General features: G+C 35.1%; 1 protein-coding gene across 6 annotated transcripts in view; it reads right to left on the bottom strand.

Moving 5' to 3' along the window:
• The window catches only part of LOC6037413 (metastasis-associated protein MTA1), a 121324-nt gene that overhangs the window by 54914 nt on the left and 42796 nt on the right, over positions 1-23614 (bottom strand). For all 6 annotated transcript variants that reach the window (XM_038249349.1, XM_038249374.1, XM_038249371.1 and 3 more), the window contains exons 3-4: positions 15133-15294; positions 4255-4362 (exon numbers count right to left, since the gene is read on the bottom strand). In XM_038249349.1, coding sequence (XP_038105277.1) covers positions 4255-4362; positions 15133-15294 — 270 coding nt within the window. The remainder of the gene's footprint in view (positions 1-4254; positions 4363-15132; positions 15295-23614) is intronic.

A 23614-nucleotide genomic window follows, 5' to 3' on the forward strand; every position in this document is an offset into this window, starting at 1 on the left:
ATAATCCGAAACCGCACGAAATCCGTGACATATAGAAAAATATCGCGACCAACATTTAAGAAATTTTATTTTTTAATGAAGAAAAACTAATTCAGAAAGTATTTGATAAAAATCTCGTTTTATGTTTTATGAAAGCAATAAATCCATTTAAAAAAAATACTTCAAGAGACGGCCAAGGCAAGGGTCATGAAAAAAATCTTCAAAAAAGAAAATACAATACTTGAAAACCTAAAATTTAACTTCAAAAATATAAGCTCAAAAATAAATCAAAATCTAATATTTAAATATGATAAATAAATTATTTTCGAAAGTAAAAAAATTCAAAATCTAGGAATTTTTATACAGTTTTTAATCCAAAATCCTCGCTTAAATTTCACTCCGAAAGAAATTTAATTTCCGATATTTAAAATGTTTTTTTCTCATAATTTCAAAATCCTAACATAAAATATGACTTCAAAAATTGTGGCATTCAACAATTTAAGAATTTAAAAATTTAAGAATTCAAAAATTTAAGAATTTAAGAATTTAAGAATTGAAGAATTGAAGAATTGAAGAATTAAAGAATTGAAGAATTTACGAATTTAAGAATTTAGGAATTTAGGAATTTAATAATTTAGGAATTTAAGAATTTTAAAATTTTAGAATTTAATAAATTATTTAAAAGCTTAAGAATACTAAAATTATTTTAGATTTGACAAATATTTTTTGTTTTTTTTTTTCTATATTGTTTTGAATTTGATATTTTTAAGTTTTTAAATTATAACTTTTATATTTTGATTTTTTTTAAATCTTCAAATTTTTGATTACTAAAATTTTTGGTATTTTAAATTTCAGATTCCAAAAATTTTGAATTTAGAAATTTCAGATTTTTTAAATTACAATTTTAGAAATTTCGAAAATAAATTAGTAGGTACATATTTGGTTTTTTTGTTAATAAAAACTATTAAAACAAAAAAAAAAGTTTCGATTTTTTTAATTTCTGAAGCTTTGAATTTGGAATGTTCGGATTTTTTTTTTATTTTCGCCAAGAATGTTTAAATTTAGGAAAAAAATGTTTCTACCGATTAAGTTCCATCTAAAATTCGAAAGTGGAGGCCAGCTTCTGTTACGTCCTATCAAGCTCATATTTGGCGCCCACCAGAACAAGCCCCAATAATAGTTTTTGTTACACATTCTAATGTCTAAACTGCCCATGATCGCATAAATGTCCCATATGCATTTTCGTCACTTTTGAGTTAATGATGCAGTTTGGTTCAAAATCGTGTGCTCTTTCAAAAGAGCCTATAACATCCAGTACTTTGTTCTAGAAATCAGCAGGAAATCCACTATTTTCGTGAAAACTTAACACGTAGCCTTATGTGTGGGACAAACTTCAAATGCGTTTTTCTCAGCTTGCTGTTTTTGCATATGGGACATTTATGCGAACATGGGCAGTATATCTACGCGAAAAGTTTGTAATATTTGATTTACCACATTAAAAATTGAATAAATCCAGTATAAAATTAAAAATAAATAAGGTTAAAAATCATTACTCAAAACTCAAATGAAATTAAATATTCAATGACAAGAAACATATAAAAAAAAATTCTACATAATCTTCATCTTCATTTTTCGACGTTTCGTACTAAAACAATACAAACAGTTTCAGAAGAAAATTCAAATAATAAAAATTATGAAATTCATGCACCCAAAGGAAAAAACAATTTTTCGTAATTCCTGATAATATTTCTCTTAATAACTTGAAAGTAATTCTATTTCTCTCAATTAACTTATTTATCAAAATTGCCATCCGCGCGAAATCCGCGCCTGAGCAAAATTAGCCAGCAAATCCGCGCCAGATCCGCGCCGTCCGTAACAACCCTGCATATCTAAGAAGAAGAACTTTTAAATGTTTGTACGATCGTGGACAAGTGATTCCGAGACAAAATCCGACGACACCTTGCTTGCTAATAGACTTCAACTCTAGAAAGTCTTCGGACAGAACATTTGCTGAGTTTACTTAGAATACCTCGAATCTTTAAGTATACGCAGAACAACCGGTCGGTCAGGATTTGAACTAAATCCATGTTCCGTACGCTCGTAATGAAGGCAAAACTTCACCAAAAACAGATCCCATGTCGCATATTTGCTAAAAAAAAAAAAAAAAAACAGGGAAACTCCCACCATTTTTCCAAATGCCGAAAATTTGCCATTTTCGATAGTCTTCTTTTTTACACTTTGCTCTGTCCAAAGGACAGCTTGCTAGCGTGAACAACGGTTTCACCTCATCGAGAATCGTAGAATCCTCGCCCATATACGAATGTGTTTGTGTATCCTCACGACCCAACACGTGCGGTGTATGTGTGAGAGATTCCGCTGAAGCCGTTCATTTCGGTCCACCGTGGCTTTGTTTTAAATTTTACATTATCCGCCCGAGTGAGCACCGGCATTCGGCGAAGTTTTAAATTAAAATTTCCCTCGTTTTTCTTCTTTTTTTTTTTTTTTGCTTTCATTCGCGAGGACCAACTCGAGGAGGACGCGCCGCTACTTCTGGCGAATGATAAACGAGAGTTGCGCTTGTTGTTGGTCCGACCGAGAAGGTGGTCGTTTTGGTGTTTCTTCTTTCATCCCTTTAAGGGGTGAGAGAAACGCGTGCAAGTGTTTGTACCTGTAGTCCATTTCCGTTGTGTGTTGTTGTTTGTAGAATTTCAGGTTCTTTTTGAGGAAGTTCTGCGTGCGCAAGGAATGGAGGATTTTCGAGTGGGTTTGGCGGTGATCTGGTTGTGACAGTTTTTCACCCTACGTCATAAAAGGGGGAATTTGTTGTTGATTAAAGTGGCGTTTTTCAGTAAACGTAAAACACGTTGAATTAGAACTTTTTATTCCTGACCATTCCTGAAACAAGCCATTATTTCGAAAGCCAACTCGCAGCGATCCTCATTTTCAGTCCCATCACACGATTCCGCCATCGCTCGTACATTTTTCATGATTTTTTCATCACTATTGGTAACACTTTCGCCATATGACAGGAACCCTTCTTTGTCGAACCGTTTACCATCGGATGCTCCCATTTTCTCCAGCACACAAGCGTAGAAGCACTTACGCGCTTGCGAGTCGGGCAGTTCCATCTGTTTTAGGAAGTTCTCATCGTCTTGAGAAGCACCTTCCTGCTTGATACAGGCCTGTTGAACTTCTTCCATGGACTGTATGTCAGGAGTGCAAGGATTATTATTTTTTTCAACAATTCAAACATTAAATTTACCTCAGCAAATGTTGAAGCGAAACTCGCCAGCATGATCAAAATGCAGTAGAACCTCATTGGAATTTTAATTAAACCAAAGTGAAACCATCGAGTTATAACAGTTGACTGTTTGCTCCCAGATAATTCCTTGATATTTATTGAACTTTCAAATTCAAATGTGAACAAAAAGATAATTATGAACCAAATCAGATCACCTCGTCAGCACAGTTCATCGCAAAACACCTTTTTGTGCCAAACAAGGAAATGAGTTTTAGATGACGTTTGTTTCCCAGATAATAAAGTCATTAGACAGACATCCCAATAATATTTGAATGACACGTGATTTTCAAGGTAAAATTATTTAAAAACCAAGAATCTACCACGACCAACCTAAACTTCTTTCGACTATCAGCAAATCCTGTTTCTCACGCATAAAACAAGTCGATTTGTCAATTATCTGCCGCGACCACCTGACGCTGCAGACATGGGTCCAGCCAGACACGGCAGCATCCCCAGAAGACTCTCGTCGTATGCAAATCGCAAGCCGCGGTATCTCACACCAAGCGGCGATTCCGAAAACCTTGACCACATTCGAAGATTGCGTGATGATCAAAAAGGAATAAAACAGAGTTCGAACATCCGCGATGTCTCCGTGAGGAGGTAAGGGTTCTAAATTACGTAGCGTTTCTTATTTTTTGATTTTTTCTTCAGTGCCGTTCTAATTTATAGAGAAGAGTCGAATGCACACATATAATTATAGACTATGGAAGACGGTCCAAATGAGGCAGCGAAAAAAATGAAGAATGAAACTCTCGGCAATCTTCGAGTAAGCTCTGGTTCAACCAAGTCGTTATCCAACAAACAAAACAAAATCACAAAGAAAACAACAACGAGGTCAGTGAATTTTATCGCCAGAAGCTGCTCAGCGATCACCTCATCATCGCCGTGATCGTCGGGAGATAAAACGCGCAATTTTGGAGTGGGCTCCAGGGACTTATCTTGCGATGACTGACGGACACACAGTGGACACTTACCTAGGGCGGGATCTAACACAGCTTGGGCGGCCTGCTCCTCGCCGACCGGCGTTTTTAGCCACATCTTTTTCAGCTTCATCGCGACGGGCGAGTCTTCCGAAGTGGCCACTGGAATGGGAGAATGTTGAGAAAAAAAAATTTAGGACAATTATTCAGACTGAAGGTTCCTTTTGGAGTTTGCAAGGTACTCAAAAGAATTACTTTCTTTTCTAAATTATGTCATGCTCAGTCGAGATCACAGACTTCGATTAAGATCTGCAAGTTTCGTTACGATTTTGGAAGCCTATACGTATGGCAAGCAGCTTTTATACCAAACTGTACTGTCCTGATTCATTCAGAAGCATATCCATCCAATCTGCATCGGAATGCAGAATAAACAAAAGAGTACCCCAACCCACTAACCACCAAAGCCACACATTGGGATGATCTTCCTGGCAGAGAGCTTGGCAAACGCAATTTCCGCTCCGCACCCCAAAAACTCCCCTGCCATCAACAACCCTTGGAACGATCTCATTAATGAAGACAGACCCTGTTCATCCGTGTCCGGTGTCCGTTCGGTTAGAGCTTTTATACCCATTTTACAGGTTTTTATTCTGTTGTTGCTGATGCAACACCCCAGATATTGACCTGCCAAAGCTCCTACCAGCGAGAGAACACGTCACGGATGGCCGGTTCCATCGGCTGCAGCAGCCGACCACACCGTAACTGCAGCATGGTCCAGAATACCCCGGACCCGTTTTCGAAGCTAGGAATTTAATATGCTCGAACGAATCTATTCTTTAATTAATTATTTGTTCCCGTGCCAGCCAAGCCATCGGACTCGACTCGTCTGGTTCTGAATGATACCGGCCGGACAACACAAAAGTGCATCTGCCCGGCTCCGAACGCCTACCGACTGCCGAAGGGTGGTTCCGGTCACACCAACCTGACCTCCCCCTCTCGCAAAGCTCTGCTGCCCGGACTACGCAAAACGCACTCCAACTTCATCAACGCATCGTTTGTTCCCTCCCGTCTGCATGTAGTTTCACCGAACTCTAAAAAAAAGAGAGAATCCAGTGGGGCCCCATTCCAGGTACGACCCCCTCCCTAAAAGCTCCCGGACCCTTGTAGAACTTGGTGCACCAAAAAAACGTTACAGTTGCAGCAAGCTCGCACTGCACATCTATTGCTGGAATTATTTTGTTTATTGTGCATACGTCATCCGAATCTGGTGCGAGACTGGACGATGGTCCCTCCTTTCCGGGTAATGCACCTGCATCTGAACGTCGACGTCAACGGCGGATGCAGTGTTGGCAATTTAGTGAAATAATTTTTGACTTTCATGGCATCGTTGCTCGCAAGGCATGCCGACGAGTTTCCTTCTTACAGTGGTGCTACCTGCTTGGCACCGGCATCGATAGTCGTTGTAGACGCAGTTGAACCGTTGGACGAAATCAAGAAAAATGTTTTATCGAAATAACATTCAGACCAATTATACGCTCAGGAAGGCGCCGGTGTTGACCAAAAATGTTACAGACCGGCTTGAAAAAATCTTTTGCTTTGATTTTTTTTTCAACTTTGAAAACACCGCCATCTCTGACAGACAAACTGCAACTCTGGGGTGGTGCACCTCGTTTCGGAAATTCTCATCTCGAAATATGTTTCATCTGGCCAGGCCAGATTGAACCAGCGACGGACACCAGGTGCGCGCGGTGGTGAGGTCTACTACAACATATCACAGCAGCCGTCGTTCCGGGCCCGGGAATTGAGTTGAAGGTAGAGAGGCCGAAAGATTGAAATTGCGTATAGAATATATACATGAACGGTGGAAGTGGATGGATGCATTTTGGGGGGGTGGGGTGATGGTCACCGGAAATGGGTCCTCTCTCACCCCGGATGCACTCTCTGGACTATGAGGGAAAGCAGCTAATTCTGCTGAATTTTGGAACTTTTTGGAACTGGAGCGTTAGTGGACTTTTGTGTGACTTTGATTCCGAAGGAGTTGTTCTAGGTCCATATTAGCCCAAACAACCATAGTTAATACATAATGCCCTCGGCTTCTTGTAATCCACGGATGAATCGGATCTAGGCTTTGTCGTATACCTGTCCGGGCTAACACATGCCCCCAACCGCAATGGCACGGACATACGATTGGCATATAACGTGTGCACTAATGGTCTTTGCACGAAGCATCCCGGATGATAAATTATATGTAGCTCTTCCTGTGCGGCTCTTCTGCGATACATGCTTTGTGTGGTGCAAATAAAAAAAAACTATAATTTGCATGCGTGATAATTGACAGCGAGGAAAAAAAACGCCCACGCACTTGAGGAGAACTGGTCCGATAGGTCCGCAGACGTGACAAATGGTTGGGGCGTGCATACCGAACCCACCGATAGTGCAGACCTTTGCACACCCAAACAAAAGTAGTTGGAAATATAATGTTGTATAACTTATGTAACAACATAACAGTGAATTCTTCTCGAAATGCGATACGTTTGAGTAAGATTCGAACATTTTTTAAAGAGATTCGTCAATTTTGGTGCGAATTTCATTTCCAGCTGTATAAGGGGTTCCCTGGGTAACCCTGAACTTTACGCGGAATGATCCGGAAGAGTCCTGGATAGGATGTCGCGCGTCACACATACAAAAACACACACACAGGTGAAATGTTGTCCGGGAACCGCAGAGGGAGGCTGGACGCCGGTTCGGGCCGAAGGCAGAGAGCCAGCAATAACGAGATTTTAACTAGAAACCAACGGGCTATGTGGTGGCCAAAGTCACTCTGAAGGTTGTTGAAGCGGGCTAGGGCAGGGTAGCATCGAGGGAGGACGTGAAATATATACAAATAGGATGGAGAAAGGGGGTGGTAGGACCTCGGGAAGAACAGGAAGCACTGCGCTGCAACCACGTGCGGCCTTTGTTCCATCTTCGCACTCTGTCGCACATATTGGGAGGGAGGATAAGTGTGCTGTTGCACTCCAACTAGTCCGGTATGTTTACAGCTGTCCCAAATGACGTGGTGTGACTTTAGAGCGGAAGTGGCAAGTAGCAAAAATCAATTCAAGTTCGACATTTTTCACCAAATATCTAAGATATGTGTACGTTCAAAACTTTCATACAAGCCCCATAACAACATGACCTACTTCCGCAACTTCCACACATTAAACCCTTTATCCCGCCATGACGTAAAATCGAACGACCTTGTTGCTCCGGGGTGTGATATACTATTTCAAAGAGTCGCACAATCGCTGAAATGAAAAGCTGACGTACACCGAGAGCACAAACAAATCTGAAGCAACTCTACCACGATATTCCAGCGAAACTTTTCCACCTCCATGGTGGAAGCTTGACGCGACGATGGTTGCACAGCGGGACAACCACCCCGTTTCTCTCCCCACGCAGAACGTCTTCCAGCTTGTCTGGGGGGGGGGACCCAGATGTGACGGTACTGTATACGGAGTCTGTGACTGCGCGCGATACTCCAATATTTATTTCACTTTTCAAGCATGCTTCCCAATCTTGTTCTGGGGTGGTTTGGCAATCGTCGATCCTTGGGCGCTTCTGTTGGTAGACCCGGTCCAGAATTACCAATCTACCCTAACCCCTTCCCTGGTTGCAGCGAGATTCTCGGAATTGTGTCGCGTGAAAGCTCCGCTGCCGCGTCTCGGAGCCACGGTTCTGGAGATGAAAACTTTCGACTTTTCCCATCTTCTACACTGTGCTGTTGGGAGGCAACGGAGCGCAAGAATTTGATCAAAGTTCAAGGACTTGTTGATGGGATTTTCGCGGCGCGGCGCACTGTACCTTGCCAAATTCACCAGAATCGCGTGGATCTTCGCCGATTCTGGCTTTCTAAACAAGGCCACCCAAACCATATTTGTTGGTTGCTGTACGTGTCCCTCTAAGCACGAGTTCCTGGGGCTCGCAGAACCATGCTGTCTTGAACACGCGACTTGACTTGGCAGGTTGGTAGGAGTAACGCCCTGGTTGAAGTCCCTTTATGATATTGTATTCGGTCGTTCTAATCGGAAGGCAAAGCTTGCGCAATCTCTCCGATTCTAAGAGCCGAACAGCCCTCCAGCTGGCCAAGCCAGCTGAGTGTTACGGGTTTTTCTTTCGGTTCAAGGGTCTTTGTTGTAGGTGCCCTCTCGGCAGGCAGGAACCTTATGTTCTTTGAAGGAATCTACCGTCGATGCCGAGGACACCGGTTGAGGACTTCAACCAAGGGGTTACTCGCAAAGTGAAGAAGCTACTGTCGATCGCCAATCGCATTCTAGTGTTGATTACTCAAACACAACTCGAATCTCTTTGGGACGATCTGTTTGTTCTATGTGTTTTCCCCGAAGGAGAAGGTCTACAGAACGCTCTAGCGTAACTTGACGAGCTCTGTAAGACTTGCACACAATGATTTTCACTGCATGTAATTCGCGTTTTAAACTCCAACTCTACTCACCGACGAGAATTCCATGACAGCGAATATACCGACTCGGAATCCAGTTTTTCTGCAACGTTTCGACCTGGAATAAATCTACAAGCTCTTGTGGGGTGTTAACCGAGTAAGGTAGTACATCACTTGAAAAATTTCTGCTGTTCGATGATTCGAACTACACAGAAAAAAAAATCATGGTAATATAACATCTGTCAGAAAAAATGTGTAATTTTACCTCTGTAAAAGTGTAATTTTACCACTTTTCTGGTGTAATGTCACTTTTTCAGTCTAAATTGAGGTAAAATTACATCATAAAAAAGGTAATATTAAACGTTCCAAAATTACAGCTTCCAAATTTACATTATTTTTTACTGTGTAAACGGACCGAAATAGTCTCAGAAGTGTTCGCAAATTGATTTGTTATGGTTATGATACGAAACATGATATTTTGTTTGGAACAAGTGAGTTCTTCAAAAATGATCAAAGCACAGCCTTTCGTCTTTTACCACTATTGGAAAAAAAAGTTCATCTACCTCTGATAACAAAAAAAAAACCTGAAAAAATAACCGAAATTACGACCACCAACATTGAAAGGATAAGGGAACGGAGAAAGGATCCAAGAAGATCTGTAGTATTTTATCCCCATACCGAAACACCAATTTCCACATACACAAGCAGACCACCGGCATTCGGTCGATGCGAGGAAAAGCATTTGTCCCCTCCCTAGTCTCTCCCTCCATCTGGGCAACCCCAACCAGTGTCACCACCACCCTGATATCGAGTTTCCCAGGCCACCGAAAAACTTGTATTTTAATATATTTATATTTAATACAAAAACCACCTCCCACCTCCCATCACGAACGAGTCCACCCAGGTTAAGATACACAGTCAAAAAATATACGAAAAATCATTTGAAAAAAAAAACTTTTTTTTTTTTAATAACAACGTGAATTTTTTTTGTTTAAAAATAAAAACAATAGTTTTATCAGTGTTTTTTTTTTTTTTGATTTTTTTTGCAATCACAGAGAGCAGCCCAAAAGCAGCCGGTCGCGCGTCCCGTATTCGGAGGTGCTTGCCTGCCTGCCTTTTCCATCAAAGAGAAAGCCACCTCCACCCATTCTCTAGGAGGAAAGCGTAGGAAAAATCCAACCTTCCCAACCCCCTACCCCGACCCCCCACCCATTCCTATTTTCTCGGGTGTATACACTTTTCCGTTTTCCTCATCATTCTTCCGTCCCTTCATTTTCCCCCTCCACCCCCCTCACTAACCTCGCTCTCTCTCTCTTTAATCTATAACCCTGCGAGTGCAATTCACTACCCGTCCGTTTCGTTCCGTTCTACCACCCACGCCACCACCTACGCCCACTCTGCTGTTGATCCTGAGCAAAGAAGCTGTACCCGGTGCCTTTTTCGGAGCTAAAAAGGACTAGAGAGCAAAAGGAAGAAGCGTTGTAGCGCGGAAAAGTTTACAAACACAGCATCCTCTTTCCCCCATTCCCCTCCTCTCTCTCCGCCAATACTCCTCTACTAGAATTTGTTTCCTTCACATATTTTTTTTTCTTTTTTCTTCTTCTTCTTCCTCTAAGGACGGAACACGAACCACCACCGCTAAGGATGACGACGACGACGGCGATGGTTTTCGGGATATTGGCCGCCGGGGGTATCTACCCGGACTTGCCAAAGTATAGGGTACCACACTACTCTGCTGCGAGTGCACCAACCCGCGCGCCGGTAATAGATGGAGATGAACCTTCCGAAATTAGGTTTGTTCGCTTTTGGAGATCTTAAATTCTTGGCGCACATTTATAATGTTTTTAGGTAAAATAAACAACGATATATGACACATTCCACCGTGACGTTGCAACGCTTTGACATATCTTTTCCAGTATTTCGGCTATAAGCGAAAATTAAATTTTTGGGAGGGGAACATGTAGCGTGACGTTGCAACGCGTGACTTTTTCTCAATCCTTACCCAATTCATGTTTTGCCATTATCTTTGCTCTGTTGAACAGCAAATTTTGAAAATTGGCCAACAAATCGAATGCAATAATTAATTTTTGAAAAAATTAAACCTCAGACCAGCTGGGGGAAATCGCCCAGCACCACAAAGCGCGCGTCAAGTGCGCGAACTGTGGTGGAAACCACACGGCGAGTTTCCGTGGCTGTGCGGCGCGGAAAAAGTATATCCGAAGACTTCGAGCTCGAACGCTGCAGCTGATGTTACCGGTGATGATCTCTTCACGCTTCCCGAGTTTTTCGCCCTTGCTGGAGAGATGCTCACGCGCTTTCGTGGCAGGCAAGGCAGAACAATTCCAAGCTCTCAGTGAGCTGATGATGAAGTACATCTACAACGGATAAGCTGTCTTGCGCAGCGAAGTTTTTCGACGTCAATAGACAACACATACTGTGATTTAGTTTTAAGCTTTTCTGTTTCTATCCTTTTCCTTAGCAAATCTAGAAGGTTTTTTTTTAATTTTTCCTTCTTTTGCCAAATCCATTGTTAGAATATACAATAGTTGAAAGGAACTCCAAAACTCTATTAGGTTATAATAAATACGGAATTGTCAATTGATTATTTAGGCCGAATAATAAGGGGGCAAAAAATATTTTTTTCGAAAAACTTCAAAATTTTAATGAAAATTAAAGTTTAATCAACTGAAAACCGATTAAAATGCATTTTCCCGCGTTTATAATCATATTTAGCATGTTTGAATTACTTTGAAAACATTTTAAATTTTCATGAAATACCAATGTACAGTCTCACGAAAAGGTCTTTTTTCGTGAAAAAAAAAATCCGTCAATACCTCAATATTTTTAAAACTAATGATTAGAAAGCAACTGTACTTCTGTAAAATGCATTTTAAAAAACCTTTTTTCATCCATATGTTGAAACCTAGGCTTGTAATTTCAATTTTTATTATTTTTTTATTTTTTTTTTTTTTTGCAACGGCCTTACTGATAAAAAAAACTCTATTTTTTTAGTCCACTTATATTTTGTTTCCGGGGTGGAAAGAACCTTGGAATAAAAAGAGTTTTAAAATTGGAGTTATAATTTAATCAAAAATAGTAGTTTATGCAACAAGTTGCAAAAAGAGGATTTTTTCTGCACGAGTCGTACATTTATCCAACGAGGTTCACCGAGTTGGATAAATACGAAGAGTGCTGAAAAAATCAAGTTTTGCAACGAGTTCCATACAACATTTTTTGCAATTCCAAAAAACACACACTGAGTGAAATTTTATGTCAAATTTTCATGTATTTTGTCAATAAATCGTTTAAATCAAAAAAAAATTGAAAAGTGTTACTTTTCGAAACAAGTGCTGAAAAGTGTTGCTATTCGATTCTGTTATTTTTGGTACAGCAAAGTAGGCTATTTCGTCGTTCAAGAATGACAGGAAAAGTAACTAGTTTCACAACGGAATTGCAAAAATATAATTTTTGAAAAAAAAAATCGAAAATTTTGTCAAGAAGCGTGCGATTTAAAATGTCTTCGGCAAAGACAACTGTCTAGAAGAGAATAAAGAACTCTCAAAAATATTCATGGAATGTTATATTTTCTAAATCTCCTAATAGTGAACCACCCTAATTTTCAATCAAGCCAAAAGTAGACCCTAACTCTTCTGCCGACACTAGAGGTGGGCAAAAAAAGAGCGAGCCGCTCAAAGAGCTGATTATTTAAAAAGAGCGAACGAACCATGGCTCGCAAAAAAAAAAAATGAACCGCGGTTCTTTTGACTCCGGTCTTTAGAAAGAACCGTTCCAAATGGAATAATTTTTAAACCTGTATAATTATAATTTATTGAATTTCTAACAAATTCCCACCCTTGGTAGCAGCCTGTGCTAACTAACATTCCCGTCCCATCCCCTCGAGATCTACAAACTGACATGGCGGACGCCGTTGGTGACCAACGACTGTTTCCTATTAGCAACGGCTCTGGTTTTGATGATCGTGATGTTTTATCTTTTCAGCGCATTCATGCATGCTGTTGATAAGGGAAACATCATTTGATCGTTGAAGCGTATGACCGGTTGTGTTGATAGGATATTACGGTCCTGTTCAGCAACGGGGTGGTCTCTCATGCTCATGCTTTATTGAATTTCTAACAAATTGTAGTGTTAAATTTGAGAATTGAAAATCCAATTTCAAATATTTCAATGTTAATAAAATAATAATCCCAAAATTGTCCTTTAGTGTACTTTTCCAAGTACTTTAGGATAAAAACAACATGTTAATGAGGGGCTATTTCCCGACATTTTCAGAGCTGAATCGTCATATTTCATTGGAGAGTCTTAGCAACTTTCTTATCAATATATATTGAAAGACTCTCAATAGCTTTGATGTCAATTTTTGATTAGTTTTCAAACTTCTATTTTCAGTTTCCTACTGTTTTTCAAAATTCCAAAATTAAATAATTTTTATAAACTAAATGAAGAAACTTTTTTTGTATTCATCAAATATTAAAGTATTATCCGAATGCAAATTTGAGCATTTCAAATTGCTTAACTTGTAAATTATTATCAAAAATCTACTAAATAGCTTCGAAAGTTAGAAAAAAAAATAAATCCTCGAATAAACATCAGCATTTATAGACTTTAGCGATCAAATCTAAATGTAGAAAAGAGTAAACAGAATATTTTCTCTTAATAAAATTTCAAACGTTCAAAGGTTCAAGAAGAAAAGTTGACATAGAGATCACCAAGACCTATGGTTTTAAAGGGTACTTCTCGTTAATTTAAATAATTCCACTGTGAAAAAATTTTAAAAATCACACCATTCTTAAAAATATCCTTTTCATCTATATTTTAAAAAGAGCGGTTCTTTTTAATGAGTGAAAGAAAATGAGCGGCTCCTAAAAAAGAGCGATTTTGCCCACCTCTAGCCAGACACCAAAACTCCAGAAGATCACTTTTTTTTTGAAGATCCATGTTCCACTTATTGTTGCGATCTGGACCACTGTGCATTAGGGTGACAATAAAAAAAATCAACATCAGGGATACCCCAAGAGTCGATTCCTTAGGTAAAAATAATTAACTGTGTAAAATTGTAAGCAAAATTGGTTCAGGTTCAGGAGTCGCTATGGATCGTTAAGGTTGATGAAAAAAAATCTGTTCATTCAAAAACTTTTTTTTAATTGGAGCAATTCTCTAAAAAAAACCGGAAATGGATTTTATTTGTATTTTTTGATTTGGCTCAAACTTTGTGGAGGCCTTCCCTATGACCAAATATACTATTTTGTGTCATTGGTTCACCCATACAAGTCTCCATACAATTTTGGCAGCTGTCCATACAAAAATGGTATGTAAATATTCAAACAGCTGTAACTTTTGAGTGAATTTTCTGATCAATTTGGTGTCTTCGGCAAAGTTGTAGGTATTGTTGAGGACTTTTGAGAAAAAAATAGGTACACGGAAAATTTTTTTTGCAGATTTTTTTATCGACTTTTTTTCACTAAAACTCAATTTCCCAAAATACGTATTTTTTTGATTTTCGAGATTTTTTGATATGTTTTAGGGGACAAAAATCAACAATTGTATAGCAAATTTTCTGAACTTTTCAAAAAAAATATTTTTAGAAATGGTCACTCATGGTCACTATTTTTTAAAATTGAAAAACTGTAAAGATTTCGCTAAAATCAAACTTTCGGTGGCTATATCTTGAAAACGGAGCCCTTTATCAAAAAATCTGTAAAGTATTTTTCGATTGCAAATTCAATTTTGCATTAAAAAGTAATGTCAAACTTGTTTTTGCATGAAACCTCAATTTTTTCCAAAAATCACTATTTTTTCAAAAAAAAAAATCATAACTTGGCGGCAGATTTTTTGGACCATGTTTCTCTATGGCTCAAAAGTTGCGGATTTTTGTCCCCTAAAACATATCAAAATCTCGAAAATCAAAAAATACGTATTTTGGGAAATTGAGTTTTAGTAAAAAAATGTTGATAAAAAAATCTGCATTTTTTTCCGTGTACCTATTTTTTCCTCAAAAGTCCTCAACAATACCTACAACTTTGCCGAAGACACCAAATTGATCAGAAAATTCACTCAAAAGTTACAGCTGTTTGAATATTTACATACCATTTTTGTATGGACAGCAGCCAAAATTGTATGGATACTTGTATGGGTGAACCAATGACACAAAATAGCTTATTTGGTCATAGGGAAGGCCCCCACAAAGTTTGAGTCAAATAAAAAATACAAATAATAAAAATGGTCGAAATCGGCCGATTTTGTAGAGAGTTGCTCATTGGCTAATAACTCGTCAGGGTTAACTCAGATCGTTTTGCGGTCTGCGACAAAGAATCTCGAATAACAAAACGGTCACTTTTTTTATTGCCAACTATTTCAGTACTGAAAAGTTCAACTTTTTAGCACTTGCATAGAAATGTAATACTTTTCGAAACTGTTTTGGAGATGGACGCTAAAAATGTATTTGACTTCAACAAGCTTGACCGTATAGCTATACTTACTTTGATGCTTATCAGCTAATTGCACGAGCGGTGTGGGCAGATCGCGCCTCCGGTAGAAGCACATCATCTTCGCCTCGACGTTCCCGCTGGGGGTCTTGTTGAGCTCCTCGATCCGCCGGATCTGGAACGGGGTCGTCGACGATGTCTCCACGTAGACATAGTCTGAAAAGAAAGCAGAAAACAATAATCAGATTAGTAACAAATTTCGCGGTCGATTTTCCAGATTAATTTCCTCGAGATGGATTCCTTTGGGGAGTCTCTTCTTGAAACGAATGACGAGGTTAATTTGCGTGTGTCCTCCCTCAGCTTGAGGATCCTGACTCGACCATGGTGGTCATAATTCGCCACTTTTACGAGCCGCTGTCGTCACAAAAGCCATAAAACGAGCCTTTTACGAGCCGGCATCTTCTGGCCGACAATTTTCCGTCACATTTGGGACCAGCTGACGAAACTGGGCCAAAGCTGCGCGCAAAGGCAGACACAACACAAAAATGGATTTCGTTTTCCCTGCTGTCCGAGGCTGTGGGTATCATGACGAGACATTTCCCGGAACGATTTCTCTCCGTACGAGGAGCTGATAAAAACTCATTTCCAAGAGGGGAACCCACCTGCTCAAATAAACACCATAAACCTGTTGTAGACATGGGTTCAATAAATGTTACAAGTTTGTTGACACACACTACGGTGAAGAATTGATGCTGTTCAAACACATTTGTTGGTTCAGCTTTTATTGAGTGATCGAGTGTTCTTAAATACGCAAGCTTTACACAACTTCTTGCAAGCACTTCTACTAAACAGCATAATCTCTTCACAAGTTTGAAACAACCAACCAGCCATAAATCGGCGACACCAATTAATGGGGCTATAAAACGATTCCCGACCAATTACTGAAACCAACCATTTCCCACAAACACTCACACACACACACACACAAACCATCGAATGAGTTGGTTTACAATTTACACATGATGGCGGTGGCTGGGTCGAGTGAGTTGGTTAGCCCTGAAACCCGATATAAAACCCGGCGGGAAAGCAGCACTTGCTGCCTCCTCATTTGTTGGGAAATCCGCGGTGGAACCACGTGTGAAGTGTGTGTGTGTGTGTTTTTTTTTTTTTTTTTTCAATTGAGTTGTACCGAACAGTACGACAGAAGCTTGATATCTCTACGTAGTTTCGCTGGTTAGATTGATGGCAGGTGGTAATCCGGTTGGAAAGATTCACAGTTGTTTTGTATTTTTTGTATTTCAAAAACTCCTACACCCAGAACTGGACGGCATACGAGAGGATAAAGAGCACGAATCGGTAGTAAAATGGTACTGTGTGCGGACTGAGAGGAAAACACCCGAAATTACCGAGAGTACTTTACTCATGGCTTCATCTTCAAAAAAAGTTCATCTATTAAAAAAAAAAAAAAGTGATGGTACCGAGACTCGAACCCAAGACCTTCGACATATTGAACCGTGCCTTTGCCGTATGGGCCACCATGGTTCGGTAACTAAGTGGCGGTCATTTGTCCATATAATCTACTCAATAGGATAAACTGTCCAATGAACGAATGAACACGCAAGAGGACTATACTCTCGTAAAATAGTACTTTCCTCACGTTTCTTTCTTTTCGTGAGGACTATCCCCTCGTTCTTTAACTTTGAGTGTATTTGGTCAAAGTATTCAGATTTTGAACGATGATTTTTTTAGTAAACTATCTGGCAAAAAATTAAATGTTTGTCTGGACAAAAATACAGGGTTGTTACGGAAAAGTCGAGAAAAAATCCGCGCCAGATCCGCGCCGACCTCAAAACCCAATCCGCACGAAATCCGCGCCATATAAAAAAAATCGCGACAAACATAGAAGAGAGTAACATAATGAATGAAATTTTAAACGAAAAAAGAATAATACAGAAGGCATTGTGATCAGTACCGTTGATCAGTTGTGGATTCATATCCCACCTGTATCAAATGGAACCTTTTTTGCCATTTCTGAAACAATATTAGCATTTTTTGCAACACTTTAAATATCGTTGCTTTAAAAACAAACTTTTAAATTCAAAAATTTAAAAAATGTAAAACCATAAAATAAATCATCAAATAATAAAATCCAGGAATTTAGTACTTGATAATTATCGCCAAAACTTTACTCTGGAAAATCGAAACACGAAATTTCTATTATTTTCTTCTCTAAATTTCTCTAAACTTAAATATGACTCCAAAAATGATCCGAACTAAAAAACTGGCAAAAAAAATAATTGAAAAATTCAATAATTTAATAATTTAATAATTTAATAACTTAATAATTTAATAATTTAATAATTTAATAATTTAATAATTTAATAATTAAATAATTAAATAATTTAATAATTTAATACTTTAATAATTTAATAATTTAATAATTTAATAACTTAACAATTTAATAATTTAATAATTTAATAATTATAATAATAATTTAATAATTTAATAATTTAGTAATGTATTAATTTAATAATTTAATAATTTAATAATTTAATAATTTAATAATTTAATAATTTAATAATTTAATAATTTAATAATTTAATAATTTAATAATTTAATAATTTAATAATTTAATAATTTAATAATTTAATAATTTAATAATTTAATAATTTAATAATTTAATAATTTAATAATTTAATAATTTAATAATTTAATAATTTAATAATTTAATAATTTAATAATTTAATAATTTAATAATTTAATAATTTAATAATTTAATAATTTAATAATTTAATAATTTAATAATTTAATAATTTAATAATTTAATAATTTAATAATTTAATAATTTAATAATTTAATAATTTAATAATTTAATAATTTATTAATTTAATAATTTAATAATTTAATAATTTAATAATTTAATAATTTATTAATTTAATAATTTAATAATTTAATAATTTAATAATTTAATAATTTAATAATTTAATAATTTAATAATTTAATAATTTAATAATTTAATAATTTAATAATTTAATAATTTAATAATTTAATAATTTAATAATTTAATAATTTAATAATTTAATAATTTAATAATTTAATAAATAATTAATTTAATAATTTAATAATTTAATAATTTAATAAATAATTAATTTAATAATTTAATAATTTAATAATTTAATAATTTAATAATTTAATAATTTAATAATTTAATAATTTAATAATTTAATAATTTAATAATTTAATAATTTAATAATTTAATAATTTAATAATTTAATTATTTAATAATTTAATAATTTAATAATTTAATAATTTAATAATTTAATAATTTAATAATTTAATAATTTAATAATTAGTTATTTAATAATTTAATAATTTAATAAATTAATAATTTAATAATTTAATAATTTAATAATTTAATAATTTAATAATTTAATAATTTAATAATTTGATAACTTAAGGCCCCCGTCTCGTGACTCGCGCGCGCGTGGTTTATCATTTTTCATATTTGTTATATTATCGTTTTAAAAAATCCAAACACATCACGATTTAGAGAATTTTCTCAGCTTTCTAACTACGGGTTCATTTTTCAAAAAAAGTGAGTTTTTCTTCTCCATCGGTGCTTTTTAGTAAAATAGTTTTTAAAAATTCTGGGGTATTTCAAAATTTATCGCGATGACCTATACTTTTTTATACACCAAAATGTTCGTTGGGATGTGGGCAACATATGTCTAGAACATTGTTATAATTTTTGACCAAATTATATTGCCGTTTTTAGTAAAAACTATAGCGCGCCATCACCATATTTTGAAAATATTGAAAAAGCTGGTTTTTTGGAAGGCAAAATCTCGAAATTCAAAGCGATGACCTATACTTTTATCGATGGAGAATGTTCAGAAATATCCTAGAATCAATTTGTAGTACTTTAAAAAATATTTGAGTACATAAAAATATTTATTTTGGGCAAAATATTGAGAAAAATCTATTTTTTTCAAAGAAACTCAAATATATTCCAAGTATTTCGCCAATATCTCAAAATTCAAAGCGATGACCTATACTTTTTATGGATGGAAAATGTTCAGAAATATTCTAGAATCAATTTATAGTACTTTAAAAAATATTTTAGTACATAAAATATTTATTTTGGGCTAAATATTGAGAAAAATCTATTTTTTTCAAAGAAACTCAAATATATTCCAAGTATTTCGCCAATATCTCAAAATTCAAAGCGATGACCTATACTTTTTATGGATGGAAAATGTTCAGAAATATTCTAGAATCAATTTGTAGTACTTTAAAAAATATTTGAGTACATAAAAATATTTATTTTGGGCAAAATATTGAGAAAAATCTATTTTTTTCAAAGAAACTCAAATATATTCCAAGTATTTCGCCAATATCTCAAAATTCAAAGCGATGACCTATACTTTTTATGGATGGAAAATGTTCAGAAATATTCTAGAATCAATTTGTAGTACTTTAAAAAATATTTGAGTACATAAAAATATTTATTTTGGGCTAAATATTGAGAAAAATCTATTTTTTTCAAAGAAACTCAAATATATTTCAAGTATTTCGCCAATATCTCAAAATTCAAAGCGATGACCTATACTTTTTATGGATGGAAAATGTTCAGAAATATTCTAGAATCAATTTATAGTACTTTAAAAAATATTTTAGTACATAAAATATTTATTTTGGGCTAAATATTGAGAAAAATCTTTTTTTTTTTCAAAGAAACTCAAATATATTCCAAGTATTTCGCCAATATCTCAAAATTCAAAGCGATGACCTATACTTTTTATGGATGGAAAGTGTTCAGAAATATTCTAGAATCAATTTGTAGTACTTTAAAAAATATTTGAGTACATAAAAATATTTATTTTGGGCAAAATATTGAGAAAAATCTATTTTTTTCAAAGAAACTCAAATATATTCCAAGTATTTCGCCAATATCTCAAAATTCAAAGCAATGACCTATACTTTTTATGGATGGAAAATGTTCAGAAATATTCTAGAATCAATTTGTAGTACTTTGAAAAATATTTTAGTACATAAAATATTTATTTTGGGCTAAGTATTGAGAAAAATCTATTTTTTTCAAAGAAACTCAAATGTATTCCAAGTATTTCGCCAGTATTACAAAATTCAAAGCGATGACCTATACTTTTTATCGATGGAGAATGTTTAGAATTATTGCAGTATTAATTTGTAGTACTTTGAAAAATATTTTAGTATATAAAAATATTTATTCTGGGCAAAATATTGAGATAAATCTCTTTTTTCAAAGAAACTCAAATATTATCCAAGTATTTATCCAATTTATCAAAATTCAAAGCGATGACCTATACTATTTATTGATGGAAAATGTTCAGAAATATTCCAGAATCAATTTTTGCAGTACTTGAAAAAATGTTTTAGTAAAATCACATTTTTCCTAAATCAATTCAAATCAAATTGCTCGCTCAACAGCATTGCCTTGGCGTTCTCGATTGTGAGATTCCTACTCGAAACTAGGTGTTCGAAGGCTTGATTGTTGAGGCAATTGCAAACCTCTTTTTACATCCAAGCTTCCATCTATCCCGAGATTCGAACTGATGATCTTTGGATTGTGAGTCCAACTGCTGACCAGCGACTCCATCGAGATAGGACCCAGGGAAACGACTTCTGGATTGAGCTAACGACCTACCCTCTAAGTTAGACCGGGGCCAACATTTACTTCCCCGTCCGACGGAAGGCGTGATCAGACAAATCTCGTCTCGAAAAATGCCACCGGAACCTTTTGGGATCGAAACCAGGCCGCCTGAATGAGAGGCAACCAGGTATACAGTCATCCCACATATTCGGAACACCCACAAATTCGGAACACTTTTATGATAATTTGTCAATAGCATGCCAAAAGTAGCTTTTCTGTCGACCCTACTATTTTTAGAACCTTCATTTGGACATTATCTTGCTATTTCACTAGTAAAAGTAATACTTTTTGAACAAAAAACTTCATTCCAAGACTATTTTGTCCAGAGCAGCAAAACACTGTCTCCAAATGGCCTGTTTCATAATTGTGGGATGTTGTTGTGCCTCCCACAATTGTGAAACACCTGAATTTAACTGATATTTTCACAAAAAAAGTTATCAAACCATGTATAAAACATCACTTAGCTTGAGTTTTATTGGTTTCAGTGTGTGAAGTCATTATTTGGTAATAAATATGTACTCCTGAAGAGATCCAAAGTTTGTTTACATTCGTAAGAAAAAAGTGTTCCGAATTTGTGGATTTCAAGGGTCAAAGTAATTCTTCAAAAACTTCATATAAAAGTTAAAATTTGCAGATGTTCGATACAGCATTCGAAAGATCGCAAGAAAAGCTTTCAAATGAATGTAAAAGCGAATCATTAAGTTCAATTATCGATTTGCTATGATTTTTTGAACATTGGCCGATCTGGAAACCGTTCCGAATATGTGGGATGACTGTACCCCTTCACCACCGGTCCTGGCTTTTTCAAGTATTTTTCCAATATCTCAATATTACAAAAAACTTACCAGAAATTCAACAGAAGTTTGATTTTTTTTAGAAATAGATGAAAATGGCCTGTAATGTTTCAATTTCATAACAATTACAGAGATTTAGAAAAGGTTGCCAAAATTGCACAGAATTTTACATCTAAAAATTACCATTGATTTTTCTTCAAGTGCATTTGCGTTACCTTGCCAAAAGGTTTTTTTTTTTTTTAAATGTGTTGCTCAAGCAATATATATTTGTCTCAGAAAAAAATATTTGAACATATGCTTACATGCACTTTTCAAATAGAATTGATATATAACATTTTTTTCCTATAATCTTACACTTTTTATTGACTGAAAAACCAATTATGCAAAATTGTATGTGTGAACAAATAAAATTTATGAGGAATGAGTTTCCCCAAACGTTGCAATTCCTCATGATGAATGTTTACAATTATATGCATTGTTTTTTTTGCGGTATATTTATGCTACAAATGAAATCATTAATTAATCCTAACAGAAATAAATAATATATTTTATAGTAAATAATCTTCCAGCCAGAAAAAAATATAGTTTTGAATAGAAAATAATAATTTCAAAAATCGTGAACATGAATTTGAAAATTTACACAGAAAAAAAAGTTGAATTTTGGAATGTTGAAAATTTGGTAGGTTGAATATTACCTTTTTTTTTGAGTAATATTACATAAAAAATGTGTTTAAATGTGAACCTGATGAATATTCATCAAAAACTGATGCAAATTCATGATTTTCTGGGGTAAAATGAATACTCATTTTTTTTTTTCAGTGTACGAAGAAACCTTTTGCTGGAATGTTGCAATTTCTCCATCTTAGTAAATTTCAAAATTTTGCGAGGTATCATGTTAAACTTCACAGCAACTGGATAGAAACATGTTGCTGATTTGACGAGCTCTAGCTCGTTCAAGTACAATTATGGTCCAAATTCGCTCATCCTTTGTTCCTAATCATTCTTATAAAAATATTTCTTCCAAATTATAGAACTCGAACTAAACTCTCAAAATATATCTATATATTTCAATGAACAATTTAGCAATATATTTTCCAAAGCTATTATTTTTGTATCAAAATACTTTTGTGAAAAAAGGTCATTGATTTAAATTTTGAGTTAGGCCGTTGCAAATATTTTGAAATTGAAAGCCATGGTATAAACATTTGAATAAAAAAAAGTGTTTTAAAATGCATCTTCAACTTGCCCAGTTGTTTTGCAATCATTAATTTTCAAAATATCAAATTTTTTAGGAAAAAAATCGAAAAAAAAACTTGTTGCGGTACTGTTCGTCAAAAGTTGATTGATTCAAATTTATTTTGAACTTTTTTGATAATTGTACTAAAATATTTTTCAAAGTACTATTTCTGAACATTTTCCATCCATAAAAAATATAGGTCATCGCTTTGAATTTCGAGATATTGGCGAAATACTTGGAATCTATTTGAGTTTCTTTGAAAAAAATAGATTTTTCTCAATATTTTGCCCAAAATAAATATTTTTATGTACTCAAATATTTTTCAAAGTACTATAAATTGATTCTAGAATATTTCTGAACATTTTCCATCCATAAAAAGTATAGGTCATCGCTTTGAATTTTGAGATATTGGCGAAATACTTGAAATATATTTGAGTTTCTTTGAAAAAAATAGATTTTTCTCAATATTTTGCCCAAAATAAATATTTTTATGTACTCAAATATTTTTTAAAGTACTACAAATTGATTGTAGAATATTTCTGAACATTTTCCATCCATAAAAAGTATAGGTCATCGCTTTGAATCTTGAGATATTGGCAAAATACTTGGAATATATTTGAGTTTCTTTGAAAAAAATAGATTTTTCTCAATATTTTGCCCAAAATAAATATTTTTATGTACTCAAATATTTTTCAAAGTACTACAAATTGATTCTAGAATATTTCTGAACATTTTCCATCCATAAAAAGTATAGGTCATCGCTTTGAATCTTGAGATATTGGCGAAATACTTGGAATATATTTGAGTTTCTTT

The sequence above is a fragment of the Culex quinquefasciatus genome, chromosome 1 (assembly GCF_015732765.1).
Source record: "Culex quinquefasciatus strain JHB chromosome 1, VPISU_Cqui_1.0_pri_paternal, whole genome shotgun sequence".
Classification (NCBI taxonomy): Eukaryota; Metazoa; Arthropoda; class Insecta; order Diptera; family Culicidae; genus Culex; species Culex quinquefasciatus.